Genomic DNA, 15,287 nt, shown 5'->3' with positions numbered 1-15,287 from the left:
TAAGTGTGTGTGTGTGTATAGGTAAGTGTGTGTAATTGTGTGTGAGAAAGAGAGTGAGCGTATAAGTGTGTGTGTGTGAGAAAGAGAGTGAGTCTGTAAGTGTGTGTGTAAGTGTGTGAGAAAGAGAGTGAGTGTGTAAGTGTGTGTGTAAGTGTGTGAGAAAGAGAGTGAGTCTGTAAGTGTGTTTGTGTAAGTGTGTGAGAAAGAGAGTGAGTGTGTAAGTGTGTGTGTAAGTGTGTGAGAAAGAGAGTGAGTGTGTAAGTGTGTGTGTAAGTGTGTGAGAAAGAGAGTGAGTCTGTAAGTGTGTTTGTGTAAGTGTGTGAGAAAAAGAGTGAGTGTGTAAGTGTGAGAAAGAGAGTGAGTGTGTAAGTGTGTGTGTGAGAAAGAGAGTGAGTGTGTAAGTGTGTTTGTGAGAAAGAGGGTGTGTGTGTGTAAGTGTGTGTGTAAGAAAGAGAGTGTGTGTGTGAGAAAGAGAGAGTGTGTGTAAGTGTGTGTGTGAGAAAGAGAGAGTGTGTGTAAGTGTGTAAGAGTGTGTGTGAGAAAGAGAGTGTGTGTGTGTGTGTGTAAGTGTGTGTGTGTTCCACTGAATAAGATTCCTCAAATAGTTCCTGCTCTCACGTGTGGTCTCTCAGGATCTTCACTGGTCTCACGGTCTTCATTATTTCCTCAACATCAGCTTGTTTCAGCTCCTCGTGTGTGTCAACACACACTTCAACACACACTTCAACACACACAAATCAACTCCTTTATTCATCCTGCAGAACATCAGTGTTTTCCAAGCGGCTCTGACGACCCACTCGAGTCAAAGACCGTCGACGAGGACCGTCAGTGAAGGGCGTGGCCTCCTGACACCGTCTGCTGACGACACACACTCAACACACGTGATGTCATCACAACACGTGACTTGAAAACGACCATCACGTCCCTTCAGGGCGGAGCCTCCGTGAGGTTAGTCGACGTCTAGCTCTTCCCTGTGCTAATGGCTACATTCAAAAGGTTTCTAACTCAGTTGGTTTGATCTTCGGCTAAAAACCAACGGCATCATGGGAAGTGAGAATCTTCACAGGGCGTCTCATCCTTACTTTTATCAGAATATAGATTTTAAATATTATATTGGATTTAACATTAAAAAATGTTGAATTAAAATGTGTTGTTGTTGTTTTAAATACTTATTATTAATTGTTTATATTTTGAGAGGTAACATTTGTTTCTTTTTTAAACAATAAATATTCATTAATAAATAATAAATTACAATACATAAAATACATACTTAGAATAACAGCCAATCGTGCGACGTTCAGAAGATCACATGACGACAATTAAATTTTTTATATTGAATTTAAAAGCCAGGAATTAAAAATGATTGAATTCACAACATTTATTTTGCAATTTTTTAAATCACAGTGTCAAACTCTATGTGTAAAAAGCATTTTTTATTACATTTTTAACAAAATGAATAAAAGCTTCGAACAGGTGTTTGAATAAAAACTCCAAAGTTTCTAAAGTTTCCAAGCAGAGCGAGGATTTAACTACACAAACAGCAGCAAACGCACAACAACACAAGTGTCGGAACGTGACGAGGGCCAGGAGAGCTCCGCGAAGGGGATCACCTGAGCCGTTTATAGCCTCACACACAGGAAGGACCATATTGAGGCCGGCCCCCCCTCCAGTCCCCCCCAAGACACACACACGTAAGACAAAAACGCACACAAACGCACGCACACTGTCCTACTTCCCTCTCTTCTTCACCAGATCATCCATTTCATCTGCAGGTCACCCCTGTTGGCTCCAAGGACAAAAAGCCCATTAGCTAAATGAGCCCGGGGTCCCGAACACCTGTCTGACTCACACACACACACACACAATAACACACTTACACACACACACACATATTGGCACACTCTCGGGCGTCACTTTAGAGGACATCACTTTGGCTAAAATCCTGTTAGTCTTCACTGGGAAGTGTCTTGATTTACATTTCTGGATCTGGACCGAGAACAGATTCACCTCGACTCACCCGAGCGACACACACCTGCGGGTTTACATTGCAGAGAAGACACACAAAAACACACATACAAGTGTGTTCACAAAGTTATTTTTTCCCAAACGTACTTGTTTGTTCAACTACGTGATGTGTAAAATTAGGTTAAACTTGTCTATAGATGTTGTGTATCTGTTGATTGTCAAGTTTGTCTATACTGTAAATTGTGTTCAAAAATGTCTTGTTGTGTGATTTATTTGTTGCTAAAGGTTCAACGATATATTGTGATACTGTAGTAACAAGGATATATGTGTAGTATTGTTGAGTACTTGACTCTGAAGAAGTCGTAACTGCTTTCATTTGTTTTGAAACCAAAATATGTCCAAACATCAGCTTTAAAAGCTGCTGGAGTCGACTGTATCCTCTCGTCCTCAGTCATTGGGATGTTCTTGGCTGCGTATCTAGCGGCCGAAAGCTTAATTGCAACACACAAATGAACAAACGGTGTACACATTTGCTTGTGAATTGTAAATAGGAAACATTTTATTTTATATACACTTTTTCAATTTTCAAGTTTGTCTATACTGTATATTGTGTTCAATCATTTCTTGTTGTGTGATTTACTTGTTGCTTCATGAGTAAACCATATTTTGTGTAACTGTTGCGTATCAGCCTTAAGTTTATAGAAGTCTATCAGTGACATCAGAATATTGAATGATTTGATATAAAATTTGTTTTAACTCAAATGTTGTTGGTTTTTAGACATTTGTTTGTGTTTTTTTTACTATTGAATTCAATTATTTCTATAAAGAAAAGTTGTTGTTTTTTCTAAATATAAAAATTCAAATACTTTTCTTGATATATATTTCATATATATAGATAGTTTCCAAAAAACAAAAATATTTTGTCTAAATTCAACTTGTATTTATTAGAAGCCTTTTAAATTCAATATAAAAATGTTACTATAAATGTGCCAATATTTCCTTTAAAAAAAACGGTGCTAATGTTTGTGTTACTGTTGTGTAGCGATTTGTTGTCAAGTTCGTTCATGATATAATTTAATTGATCCCAAATTTGGGAAATTTTAAAAAGACATTCAGATATACGGTACTAATATTTAAAATAATAACAAAAATAAATAATATTAACAAAACAAATAATAATAATGAGATTTCTTTCAATTGTGCTCAATCATTTTCATTCAATTATAATGTTGTGTTAACTGTTTAATCATCTATAGTTGTGTCATAATTTGTTATTAACATCATTTATTTATTAGTTGTTGTGTATAATAGTGTTTAACAATTTCTTGTGTTTGTTAAGCGCTGGTCGTAATGTTTCGGCCTGCACTGGCACAGAAGTCGAAGTGAGATCTGACGAGAGCGAGAGTCTCTGGATGAACAACATCTAAAAACAGAAGCTGTGAATCACACGTCCTGGTAGAAACCTCGGTGACGTTCCGACCCACTTCCAGGATGAATCACGTCCAAGTCGCCCGTTCCTACGTGTCGACATCATTAATAAGTCTTCACGGGCCCGGTGGACAGAACCCGGTGGTCCCTGGACTCGGCTCCATTACACCTTTCAATTTCCAACAGACTAAGCGGGGCCTGTCGAGGGTGGGGGGGGGGGGGGGTCCACCTTGGGACGGTTTATTCCTGGATCTGTTGGTTCTGGAACGCTGATGGCTCTCAGGAGAACCGACAACAAAAGAGGAATCAAAGGTGGCGGCGGTACCGGGTCGCTTCATGTGATTTATGTCCGGACCTCGCCGGAGGAGATTGAAGTGGTCGCAGGAGACGCCTGGAGCCGAAGTGGACCCGAGGGAGAGCAGGAAGAACAAATGGAGGACGGGAATTCTTTCCGACATCCTGCTCCGACCCGGTTTGTTCAGTGGGTCAGTGTTTGTTCGGACCTTGTACCCAGGTGCGGATTTTTATAAAGTTGGAAAAACGTAATAAAAAAAGTCATATAAAAAGCTTTTAATAGAAAGATTTTGTCACTTTTTATTTTATGTAAAATTGACTTTATGTAGTAAATATCGTACATATTTGAATGTTTTTTATTTGGAGAATTAATCAATGCAATGAGTATTCAAGTGAATTAAATATGGGAAAATGTAAAAAATAATATTTTATCTATTTTTAGAAGTACTTCTGAGTACACTGGTCTCACTTATACTTACTCTTAAATCAACAACAAAATGTATTTAAACTTCTAAACTCAAAACTGCACATGAGTCGTCATCCCTCTCAACAACCTCTTTAAGTAACGGTGGCCTGAACGGGACATGCTTTGCCGCCCAGCCGCCCAACCCAAGCACTCGATCCCTCACATACATTTGAATACAGTATTGTAAACGACCAATCAGCAAACCCCTCAATAGAGCAGTGTGTAGAAAGGCATCATGGGAGATCCCCGTTTTGTTGGCACCATAAGTACGGTAGGTGCGGTAATAAGTAAGTAAGTAATTTTTATTTGTATAGCGCTTTTCCAGACCAGGGTCACAAAGCGCTTAAACAATCAAAACAATACTCAATAAAGTATATACTTTAAAGATCAAGATAAAACTGAGAACACAACAGGAGTTCCAGAAAATCAAGGAAAAGCCTGAACAAATAAAAACGTCTTAAGATGTTTCTTAAAGGAGTCAGTGCGTCCACTTAGTACTGTGGTTCAAATTTACTGTTTGTAACAGTTTGTAGTTTGTAGTACGGTGTGGAAAAAAGGTAAAGAAAACAAAATAATTGTTTATTATTATCAGCATGAAACATCATTAGAGAAAAGAAAAAGGCCATTACTACTAAAAGTCGTACCTCAAAAACAATTCAAATGGTAATCAAAAAATATATTTATATATTTGAACATGAATTTAGAATTGTTTATTCGTAGTAGTCAAAGGTATTGGAGATGCATGAATGCTGGTAGGGGGCCGTATGTGGCCCCCAGGTCTGTTCACCAGGAAAACCATCTGCTGTTCTACACTTAAGTGGCAACCATGACACTTCAATCATCCGCCAGCAGGAGGAGCCGTTCGTCAGCTCCAAAACACCAAGAAGAAGAAGAAGAAGAAGCCCGACTCACCCGTCTTGAAGACCTCGTAGCGGACGGAGAACCCGGCCCCCGGGGTCTCGTAGTCGGAGACGAACTTGATCATGAGCTGAGTCCCGCTGGAGATGATTGGCGAGGGAGCGATCTTCCCGCAGAACTTCCCCAACATGGGCGACAGATCGTCTCCGCCGTTGTAGACCTCCACGTAGTCGTACCTGCAGCCAGGAAAGAAAAGAAAAAACCAGGATGAGAGTCGGCAACATCCCGGCAGCTGCGGAACATTCTCGTGACGGATGCTCGTGTCCAACTTTTCCACGAGCGGCTGGAGGCGATAAAAACCTTGATTAGTCATCCGGAGACGCAGCTAATGGCATCTGAAGGGCCGTTCGGCTGATCCGACAAGTGAAGGTCACTTTAATTGCGGCAACACAGCTGCTCCGGAGTCCACGGCGAGTTTATCAAGCCGGATAAAAATCACCCTCAGGAAAAAACGGCGTCGCCTCCTTCTGGCGGGTTTTTGATGGACGTGAAGTTTTTTTTTTGTGCGGCGAGATAACGCGACAAGTTGTTGTGGTTCGGTGATGGATGGATCGAACAAGTCGCTCTTTGAGAGTCGAGGCTTATCTGAAGGTCATCGTCTCCAGAAATAGCTTCTTCAACGTGACAAGAGTTATGTGTGAGGGTTTGTGCAGATGTTAGGAAGTTAAACCCGGTCAACGTGCGGAGCGACACGCGTCCACTGATGTCTTCTCCAGATGCTGCTCCACGACGGAGCGACACCAGAGAGGAAGGAAGTTCTTCCTGCTGCTCAACAACAAGACGATTGGTTCTGACATCACTGAAGGTCCGGAAATAAAACTTTATTTAAAAATGTCGCTCGAAAAGCCCCGAGAAAACACACTTTCAAAATACAACATTAAATAAATCTGGTGTTTCTGAAGGTTTTTGGAATTGTGTACAAGTTGGTGTTTGCCAAGTGAAGTGTACCTAGTGTGTAACGAGTGTGTTTTTGTGTGTACGCTTAAAAAAATGGTGTTTTTATGGTCATTAGATTATCATTATTTGTTATTTAGAGACTCGACTGTGTGTTTTGGTGGAGTATTATTGTGTGTCGGAGTTTCTGGGTGTGTATTATAGTAAGTAAGTAAGAAAGTAAGTAAGTAATTTGTATTTATACAGTATAATTTATATAGTATGTTCCATTGTGGTTGTCAAATATTGTGTACTTGTCTTGGGGACTTGAAAGATTGTTTGTGAGTATTTAATCTGAAGATATGATACGCATCACGATACAGGGTCAACGATACGATATATTGCGATACTGTAGTAATAAGAATATATGTGTAGTATTGCCGAGTACTTGCCTCTTGACAAAGTCGTAACTGCTTTCATTTGTTTTCAAACCAAAATATGTCCAAACATCAGCTTTAAAAGCTGCTGGAGTCGACTGTATCCTCTCGTCCCCAGTAACTGGGATCTTGTCGTAATGACTGCTGCCATCTAGTGGCCGACAGCTTAATTGCGACACAAAAATGAACAAATGCAGTACTTATTTGCTTGTGAACTGTAAATATAAAACCTTTTATGTTATAGATGCTCTAGAAAAAAATAAACCGTAAAAGAAATATGATTCAAAAATACATAATTTGAAAGCAAAATATATAAATATATAAAAATGTGTCATACATCAGCAGGAGGAGACTTTGAAACAGAATCTTCCACAACACGAGACACACAAGATGATTCCGTCCAAGAAAACGGTGAACGTCTCCAGACATGAATCCTCGGCGCTGGAAGGTTTTGGTTGGAGCGTCTGGTGGGAAAGTCTGCGGCCGGCGATGGGAAAAAGCGCGAGGATGGAATAACCGGTGTGACGCTGCACTGCGGCGCCTCCCAGCTGCAGCTTTGCAGGAGGCGAAAGTCAGAGAGAAAACTTGTCCTCATTAATGTGTGCGACGATAACTTCCAGATGTGAGCGAGGAGGCGCGAGGAGGCGCGAGGGGGAACAACACAACGTCCTCCTGCCAGCATGTTAATGAGAGCCGAGCAGGTTTTCCCTCGACTCCCGAGATAGACGTGCGAGGGAAGCTTGGAGCCTGATTGTGTTCACTTGAAGGGAAGAATCTGATCCTCGGCGCCTCTCAGAAGAGACTTTCTACCGACGCTCGTTGCTCTGGTTTTTTTCACAGCGTTGTTGCTTGTTGTGCGACTGCCGCATACGTGTCTGAGACGAAACACAAAAAGCTTTGAGTTGAGAGGCTCTTTGAACGCGACACGTCCCATCAGGTCATTTGTTGTTTGTTTGGTAAACCTTCAATCGGGTCACGACGGTTGCAGCGCCGGCTGCGTTGGCGGCGTCTCGGCGGCGTCTACGACTGCGACAGAGTTGATGTGGTCACAGTGGAGAAACGGTTTTCGGCCAAACACGAGGAAACGACTCACGTTCCCAAAATAATCCACAACTTTGTCAACAACACTATAGTAGGATGACCGTATTCTCAATCTCCAAACAGGACGTAGAGTTGCTGGAAAATCTTTCGTTTTTTGTCGAGTTTTTTATGCACACAACTTAGAAAAACGTGTTTATAAACACAACTTTGCAATCCAATAGATCTGGATGAGTCTATTTTAGGGAATTTAGAAAAAATATATAAATTTTTCCAAAGAATTTGACAATCAACACATTTCCTGTCCAGTATTTTGGTCTGCAAGACACGGAAACATATATATATTTCTGTTTATGGCAGTATATCGTTTATTTATTTTCATTTTTCTTTTTAATAATTTTAATATTTCGGGACTTTCAAATCCAAATTATTTTTTATCATAGTTATTTCATGGTCTATATTTTAATAAAGTGAATGTAAAATACATTTGATTATTTTTTTAAATTTGATTGACAACAATAATAATGTAAATAATAATAAGTGTTGCAATTAAACTTACGGACACTAGATGGCAGCAGTCGCTACGTCCTCCGCAGCTTAAGAAAACGAAATCTTGCGATGACTGAGGACTAGAGGATACAGTCGACTTCAGCAGCTTTTAAAGATGATCTTTGATGATCATAAAGTATGATATGTAACAAAGTACAATCTAATATAGCTCTTGAAGTCCAACAAATCTTAGTAAAACTGAGGAAGTACAGTTTTAAAAATAAAATATATTATCTCAATTACTCTAGAATATAAATAATGCCTAAACAAAAAGAACAAAAATAGAGGTAGACTATTATGTATTGCATCATTGTAGCCACAAAAAAATAAGGCCTCTAGAATAACCCTAAAAAATGACAATGCTTAGTACGGGGTTCGAAGCCCAGTACTCAAGACCAACAGTGTTGAGTTCTACAAATTCAGCTATCAGGGCTACTGAGTTAGCAAATCATAAATGATGAATAAAAGATTGGGAAATATACAGTAAATACAATGACCAATGTGACACCAAATCTAGCACCGTATAACACAAACTAAAATCATAATGAAGATATATTACATTTCCTCCGGACAAGCCTCCCAAAAAAACGTATGGTTACTCCAACTATAGATCACATTCTTTTAGAAATTGTTGTCCTGTCGAAACTTTGTTGATTGTAGTTACCATATAATTTAATGGTGACCCGACCAGGGACGTCAACAATACATAAAAAATAATGAAAGTCTGCAACACGAGTACCTGGGACGACGCTACTAATGTTAGCGTTAGAATATTGATTTTATGATTTACAGACACAGAATGTTAGGCTCTTATAATAAACAGTCTCAGCTTCCTTCCTCCAAGTTCCTTTATCACGCCAGTGCGTGCGACAGGACAGGAACTGGATGTATTATCAAGAGTTTGATGTCGATAGTGACACGTTTTGGCACGGAAAGCTTCTACAACCCAAGCAACCCGGTATGCCAGCATGTAGCCATACGTGGCCACTGCACCGGAAGAACCAGCACAAGGACTCTCTTCTTCTTCTAGTGAGCCTCATGTCTCATCCGTCACACCTCTTGAAGGTTTCCCGAAGCGACCCTCAAACCGTCCACTCCTGCTCCTGAAACCTGTCCGTTCAGGTGGAGGGTCGACATTTCAGCCCCCCCTGAGCCGGCAGCTGGACTGGAGGTGGAGCGGTTAATGGGGGTACGCGGCAGGATGCCGACCGCAGGACTGGTCCTGAACTAGAGTGTGAAGAGACGGGCCCGTTTCATTAAACGGTCCGAGCACACAGACGGGCCTCCAGGACCGACGCAGCGAGAGAGCGAGGCCATCTGCATGCAAACACACTCGCTCCCCACGGCTCTTATTTTATAAACTCGTGTAAGACACTGAGGAAGGTAGGTGGTGGAGGAGGAGGAGGGGGTGCCATGAATAAAAATGCCATCATCCTCACATCACCAGTGGCGCTTAGACTTTCACAAGTGAGCACTTAAGTCGGTCCTCACAGGGCATGTAAATCTTCCGGAAAAAAACAGCAGCCGCGCATCGGCGCCCAGAGACGGCGGAGAAAATAATATCCAAAAGAAAGAAAAAAAAAAAAAAACGCCGCCGCTCACCTACTGGAACATCACAAGGTTGTTTACGCCCAGAGCGTCCCAGAACCTGCAGAATGAGCACAAACAGACCTTCGCCGGAGTTCAGGAACCCCGACAACACACTGACTGCTAATGCAGCTCCACGAGGAACCGGTTAAGTTATGGGATCAGGACTCGTAGACCACTTAGTGCGATAAGAGTGGATCAAATTGACATTATGCAAGATGAAGGGTGTTGTATTGGCAAGAATCTGATGTTTAGATACGTAAGTCACGATATATTGCACTACTGTAGAAGCAAGGATGTATTTGTAGTGTTGTCAAGTACTTGACTCTGGTGTTGTGATACTGTAGTAACAAGTATATATTTGTACTATTGTCGAGTACTTGACTCTGGTGTTGCAGAATTTACAGACCACATGACTCTTGACGAAGTCGTAACTGCTTTCATTTGTTTTCAAACCAAAATATGTCCAAACATGAGCTTTAAAAGCTGCTGGAGACGACTGTATCCTCTCGTCCTCAGTCATAACCGGGATCTTTTGGGATTTCAATATTCTTCAAGCTGCTTTCATTTGTTTTCAAACCAAAATAAGTCCAAACATGAGCTTTAAAGGCTGCTGGAATCACTGTATCCCCTCGTCCTCAGTCATTGCTGGGATCTATTGGGATTTCAATGTTCCTCAAGCTGCTTTCATTTGTTTTCAAACCAAAATATGTCCAAACATCAGCTTTGAAAGCTACTGGAGTCGACTGTATCCCCTCGTCCTCAGTCATTGCCGGGACCTATTGGGATTTCAATGTTCCTCTAGCTGCTTTCATTTGTTTTGAAACCAAGGGTTATTGTGGTGATCATAGTCTACATACCGGCACAACAGTGGAACATTTTTGTCGGTACAGTTAAAAATGTGGTCGATGGAAGCACAAACGTCGACTCTGCCAACAAATCCCGACTCTGTGGCGGGACAAGAAGCGAGCAGAGTTTGGGAATTAAGTTTGAGATATTTTCAAGATCCAAATCCGAAGCCGCGTTCCCCCCCTTTTCATCCGGCCAACATCAGAATCGATTATTTAGTCTCGAAGCAAGTGGTGATTCAGAATCGCCAAGTGTTGAAATACAGCCTTCTCGGGTTCTAAAGCGTCTTTGTCCGGAGCACATTTTTGTAAAGTCCTCACCGGGGAGGATAGATTGAAACGGACACCAACAATTTGTCGGAGTGTTGGGTCCAAACTTAAACAAACACAGATGGGGTTTCCTCGAGAACCGAGAAGGTTCACCGGAGAGATTTTGGAGGAGGCAAAAAAGCCTCTTTGTCAGACGACACCGAATCCACACCTCGTCGGGTCAAAGCGATAAACAACTTTTCACTTCCACTGGACGTTGACACGATAGAGTTCCACTCGGAGAGCGACAGCGCCTCCGCCGCTCCCGGAAACATGCCGCTTCAATTAAAGCGCTCGCCCGAAAACTGTCGAGGAATCTCGCGGGAACCATGCCGCTGATGGACGGGCGATCGGACAGATAAGACGTCAAGACAGAAGACCGGTGAAGGAAGAGAAGCAGCCAAAGACCGCGGTAGACAAACAGAGCGACTGTGTTGAACAAGGAAATGATAGGAAAAAGAACCGGGGAAGGGTTCCAGGTGGGTTTTTGTAACGCTGCCACTATTGACACGCAGAGAAACACTTCAGACAGAGACGTATTGAGATGATAGTTTTGGTGACGTTCCCAGAGTTTATATAACTTTGAAAAAATTTCACACTTCTTCAGAAGAACACGGAGATCTTCAGGCGCCGACACGGTAACTTTGGAGATACTAACAAGAAAAAATGTTTCCGTCCAGAGATCTTCCCTCAGGGAGTTCAGGTATCCGGGTCTTGTTCACAAGTGAGAGGAGGATAGAGATGGGTGGATGGGAAATAACAGCCGAGCCAGAAGACAAAACTCTCCTTTAATGGTGGATTTCATTGTAAGTAAGTAAGTCATTTTTATTCATATAGTGCTTTTCCAGACCAGGGTCACAAAGCGCGTAAACAATCAAAACAATATTCAATAAAGTATATACTTTGAAGGGAAAAGAAAACTGATAACAAAACAGGAGTTCCAGAAAATCAAGGACAAGCCTGCACGAATAAGAAAGTCTTAAGATGTTTCTTAAAGGAGTCAGTAGATCCATCAAGCTCAAAGAGAGAGGAAGATCTTTCCAAAGCTTAGGATCAACAGCCTGAAAAGATTTCTCTCCTCTGGTCCTGAACCGTGTTCAGGAACCATCAGTAGATTCTGATCCACAGACCTCAGAGCCCGAGCTGGGGTGTAAGTCTGGATCAGATCAGTGATGTAAGGAGGAGCTTGTACATGAATAGATCTGAAAGTAAGAACCAGAATTTTAAAGTTGATCCTGAAAGAAACTGGAAGCCAGTGAAGAGTTTTAAGGATCGGAGAAATGTGAGTTCTTCTAGTGGAGCGGGTCAGAATTCTTGCTGCAGAGATGGTCCACCGTTCTTCTTTGCTGGGGTTGCATTCTAGCTAGTGGTAGTTCATAGGACCGAGAACTTACCCAGGGTTTTTTTAAAAAAGACCTCGACTGTGGATTTTTCATTTTGTCAGGATTTTACCTAAATCGGTTGGTCCCTATATCCTTAAACATGACCAGGTTATTGGAGCCAGTCAACAAGGAGACACTCAAAGTTAAACATGTTCAAGGTGAAGTTCTAGGATGTCTCCTGGACCGGTAAGGCGCACATCTGGGTGGAGGCCATGTGGCCAGAACTTCATAAGAATCCAAATTTTTTGATCTGAACACTCCATCTTTTCAACCGGTCAACAAACTGAAAAGACACCGGATCAGTAAGTTTCGTCATCAACACGACAAAAGTCCCTCAACAAACATGCTGCGGTGAAACGAGAAACGTCGAGCTACAAATAGAAACGTCGCGGTGAAGGAACTCAACCACTTCCTCAACAACCTCACCCAGTCAGCAGTCCACTGACTTCTTCTCCGGAACACTGAGTCACTCTTTCTACCGACTGGGAATGTTCCGCAAAACCATCTCACTGCCGACTCGAAGATTCAGCAGCTGATTCTGAAACAGCTCAGCAGTCGTGGTTGCTGAAGGAGCTCGAGAACAATATCAACATGAACTCAGCACTAACTCTTCTGCGACTACATTACCTCCACCAGTGCTTATTTGGATTCGTTCCCTGTTGTTTTTCTCTCTTTTTACAGTTAAATAGACACCAGTTTTTAGCGTTTTAATGAAAAACCTCAGAGTGTTCTTGACTGTGTAATACCAATTAAATGTAGACGAAAAGGTCAAACGGATCTTAGAACTTAAAGGGCAACAAACATGAAAACCAGACTCTCATGACTCACTCTTTAAATGACGAAGTCTTCCTCTTCAAGATGCAGTATCTCCCTCATCGTGACCATGTTTTGAAGGTTTTACTTTATAAAGCTCTCCCCCCGTCTGAAATCTTGGCAAACTAAAGGTTACGAGAGCGGATTCCATTCTGACATAATAATGACTTCGCTCCTCCCTCAGCCAGATGTAATCACCCCGGCTTTGTTTAAACAATGAGTCCCTTGGAGGTGTACACTTTCAGGATTGATGATGCACGGTGACAAACCTAGATGTTCAATAGACCAATCACAGCAGAGTGGGTGTGGTTATGATAAACAATAGTTAATATCCAGAAAAAACCAAGTGTTTTTTAAGTGGGCGGGGCTTAAGATCATTTTCTAATGTGAATATTTCAATGAAAAGAGAGTTTTGTACAAACATACACTGATGATACAATAGAAAATCTATTTAAGAGACACTTAATAACACACTTAAAGACCTTAATAATGTAAAGAAATAAACCGACATAAAGAATCTAATTGAGATGTCCATTTAGTTTTCTAACGCAGTTCAAATCCCTTTTTAGATTCACTTTCTAACTCAATTAACCAACTCGTTATACAACAATCTCCCTGTTCGCCTCACTCCCCCTCAGTGAACTCATCACACAACATTGAATGTCCAGAAAGATTTGAGGAGTTAAACCTGTACGAAATGACAAATCTCGTCTTCAGACAACATTTTTTTTTATGGTTTTGAACTATGAAATGTATTTACTTTACAGTAGCCATTAACACATTGATGCGAGCTAGCTCAAAAGTCGTTAACGTCCAGTTGCTAAATTCCAAAGCAGTGAGATTTTTGTATGTGACGTAAAAAGAGGCGCATGCTTGCGGGTTCAAATCCCATCATAGTTATGTTATGCTAATGTTAGCAGTTTATCTAAGGATGCTAACGTTAGCGTGTGTTTGTGAGCAGCCACTTCAGCCAAACAACACCTAAACGCACACTTTTTGTCGAGACATATGTTCCTCTCTTTGTCAAATAAGTGTTTGTGCGTTCGCCTCCCACACATGCGAGTCGTCAAGAAAAAAGTGTGTATCTTCCGCCTTGGCGTCCCGATGGGTGGTCGCCCCGGGGCCGCGGCGGATTCATCACATCCTCCTTCAAGAAGAAGCTTCAGTGTCGCCGCTGCAGGGTCGTTAACGGAACAAAACCTCCGACACCGGCGATCGCTCTTTCACCCTGCGGACTCTGACCTCTGACCCCCCGGCGTCTCAGCCGGAGCGTGACATCGGGTTACAGCGCCGCTATAAAAGTTCACAGAGAAACGTCTCAGGCGGACGACGTCAACATATTATCGAGCGCATTAGCCGAGGTTTCGTCTTGTGATCGCTAACGTCTGAGTTTAATGAGGGGTTGTGACTAAAACAGGTCATAAACGTTCTTGTTTTCTCCAGCTTGTGATCGACTCGTTTACTATCCCGACCTGATCGGGATTTACATCGTGACGAGGTCACCGGGGTCATCGGGAGCACAAGTTTCGAGATAAAGCTCATCGAAAATTTAAAAATAAAACGGTTAAAAATCAGAAAAGTCTGACTTCAGAGCCGACTCGACTTCCTGCGAAGAGGACAGAGCAGCTTTCTGTCGTCTGTTCACAAGATCGCCGCATCATCGGCAAAGAAGTGAACGTCTGCTTTGTGTTTCGCTGCATTCCGATGTTCCGCGCTCTAATGCGTGACGGGGTTTTATGAGCAAAGAGAGGTTCTTGAGGGAGTGAACTGCTGTGCAAAGATGGCTTGAAGAGGAGAAGCAAGGTGTTGATAAAGTTTTGGCTCTTATCTTTCAAAGTCTACAAATTTAGCAACCCACTCACAAATTAGCGAGATTAGCATCCGGTGTTTTTATGCTCACGGCTTCTGACTCACTTTTTTTTTTTACACTTGATAAACTCACAAAGTTTTTTATAGAAATACTTCTCGAGCTCCTTATTTTCAGTCTATGGTGCTGTCAAGTTAAGTTTACAGAAATTGGCTACTTTAGCATTCTGGTGTAGTTTAAAGAAACAAACTTCAATAGCACTTTAGCTAGAGTACAGTGATATTTAACTAGCCTTATTTTTTGGGGGCATAAAACGGATGCTTACATTTGAAGCTAATATTTGAAGCTAACATTTGAAGCAAACATTTGAAGCAAACATTTGAAGCTAACATTTTAAGTAGTCAATGTTTGTGACGTCATTTAGTTCTTCCCTCGTAGCTAAAGCGGTCAAAAACATCTTCGACCTCATTGTTAGCGCCATGTGCAAAATTCCGTCCTTCAACCCTCCATTAGCTAGAATGCTAGCACTAGAAAACTGACCTCAAGTCTCAGAAGTTTTCTCCTGGACTCGGC

At 41.7% G+C, this 15,287-nt stretch overlaps 1 protein-coding gene across 2 annotated transcripts in view; it reads right to left on the bottom strand.

Moving 5' to 3' along the window:
• The window catches only part of LOC148063959 (neuropilin-1a-like), a 58,836-nt gene that overhangs the window by 30,533 nt on the left and 13,016 nt on the right, over positions 1–15,287 (bottom strand). For both annotated transcript variants that reach the window (XM_087810425.1, XM_087810426.1), the window contains exon 3: positions 5,066–5,247. In XM_087810425.1, coding sequence (XP_087666551.1) covers positions 5,066–5,247 — 182 coding nt within the window. The remainder of the gene's footprint in view (positions 1–5,065; positions 5,248–15,287) is intronic.

Source organism: Callionymus lyra, chromosome 16 (genome assembly GCF_982586985.1).
Source record: "Callionymus lyra chromosome 16, fCalLyr1.hap1.1, whole genome shotgun sequence".
NCBI lineage: Eukaryota > Metazoa > Chordata > Actinopteri > Syngnathiformes > Callionymidae > Callionymus > Callionymus lyra.
Note: the sequence above shows the minus strand (reverse complement) of the source record. Positions and strands in the feature narration are given on the sequence as shown.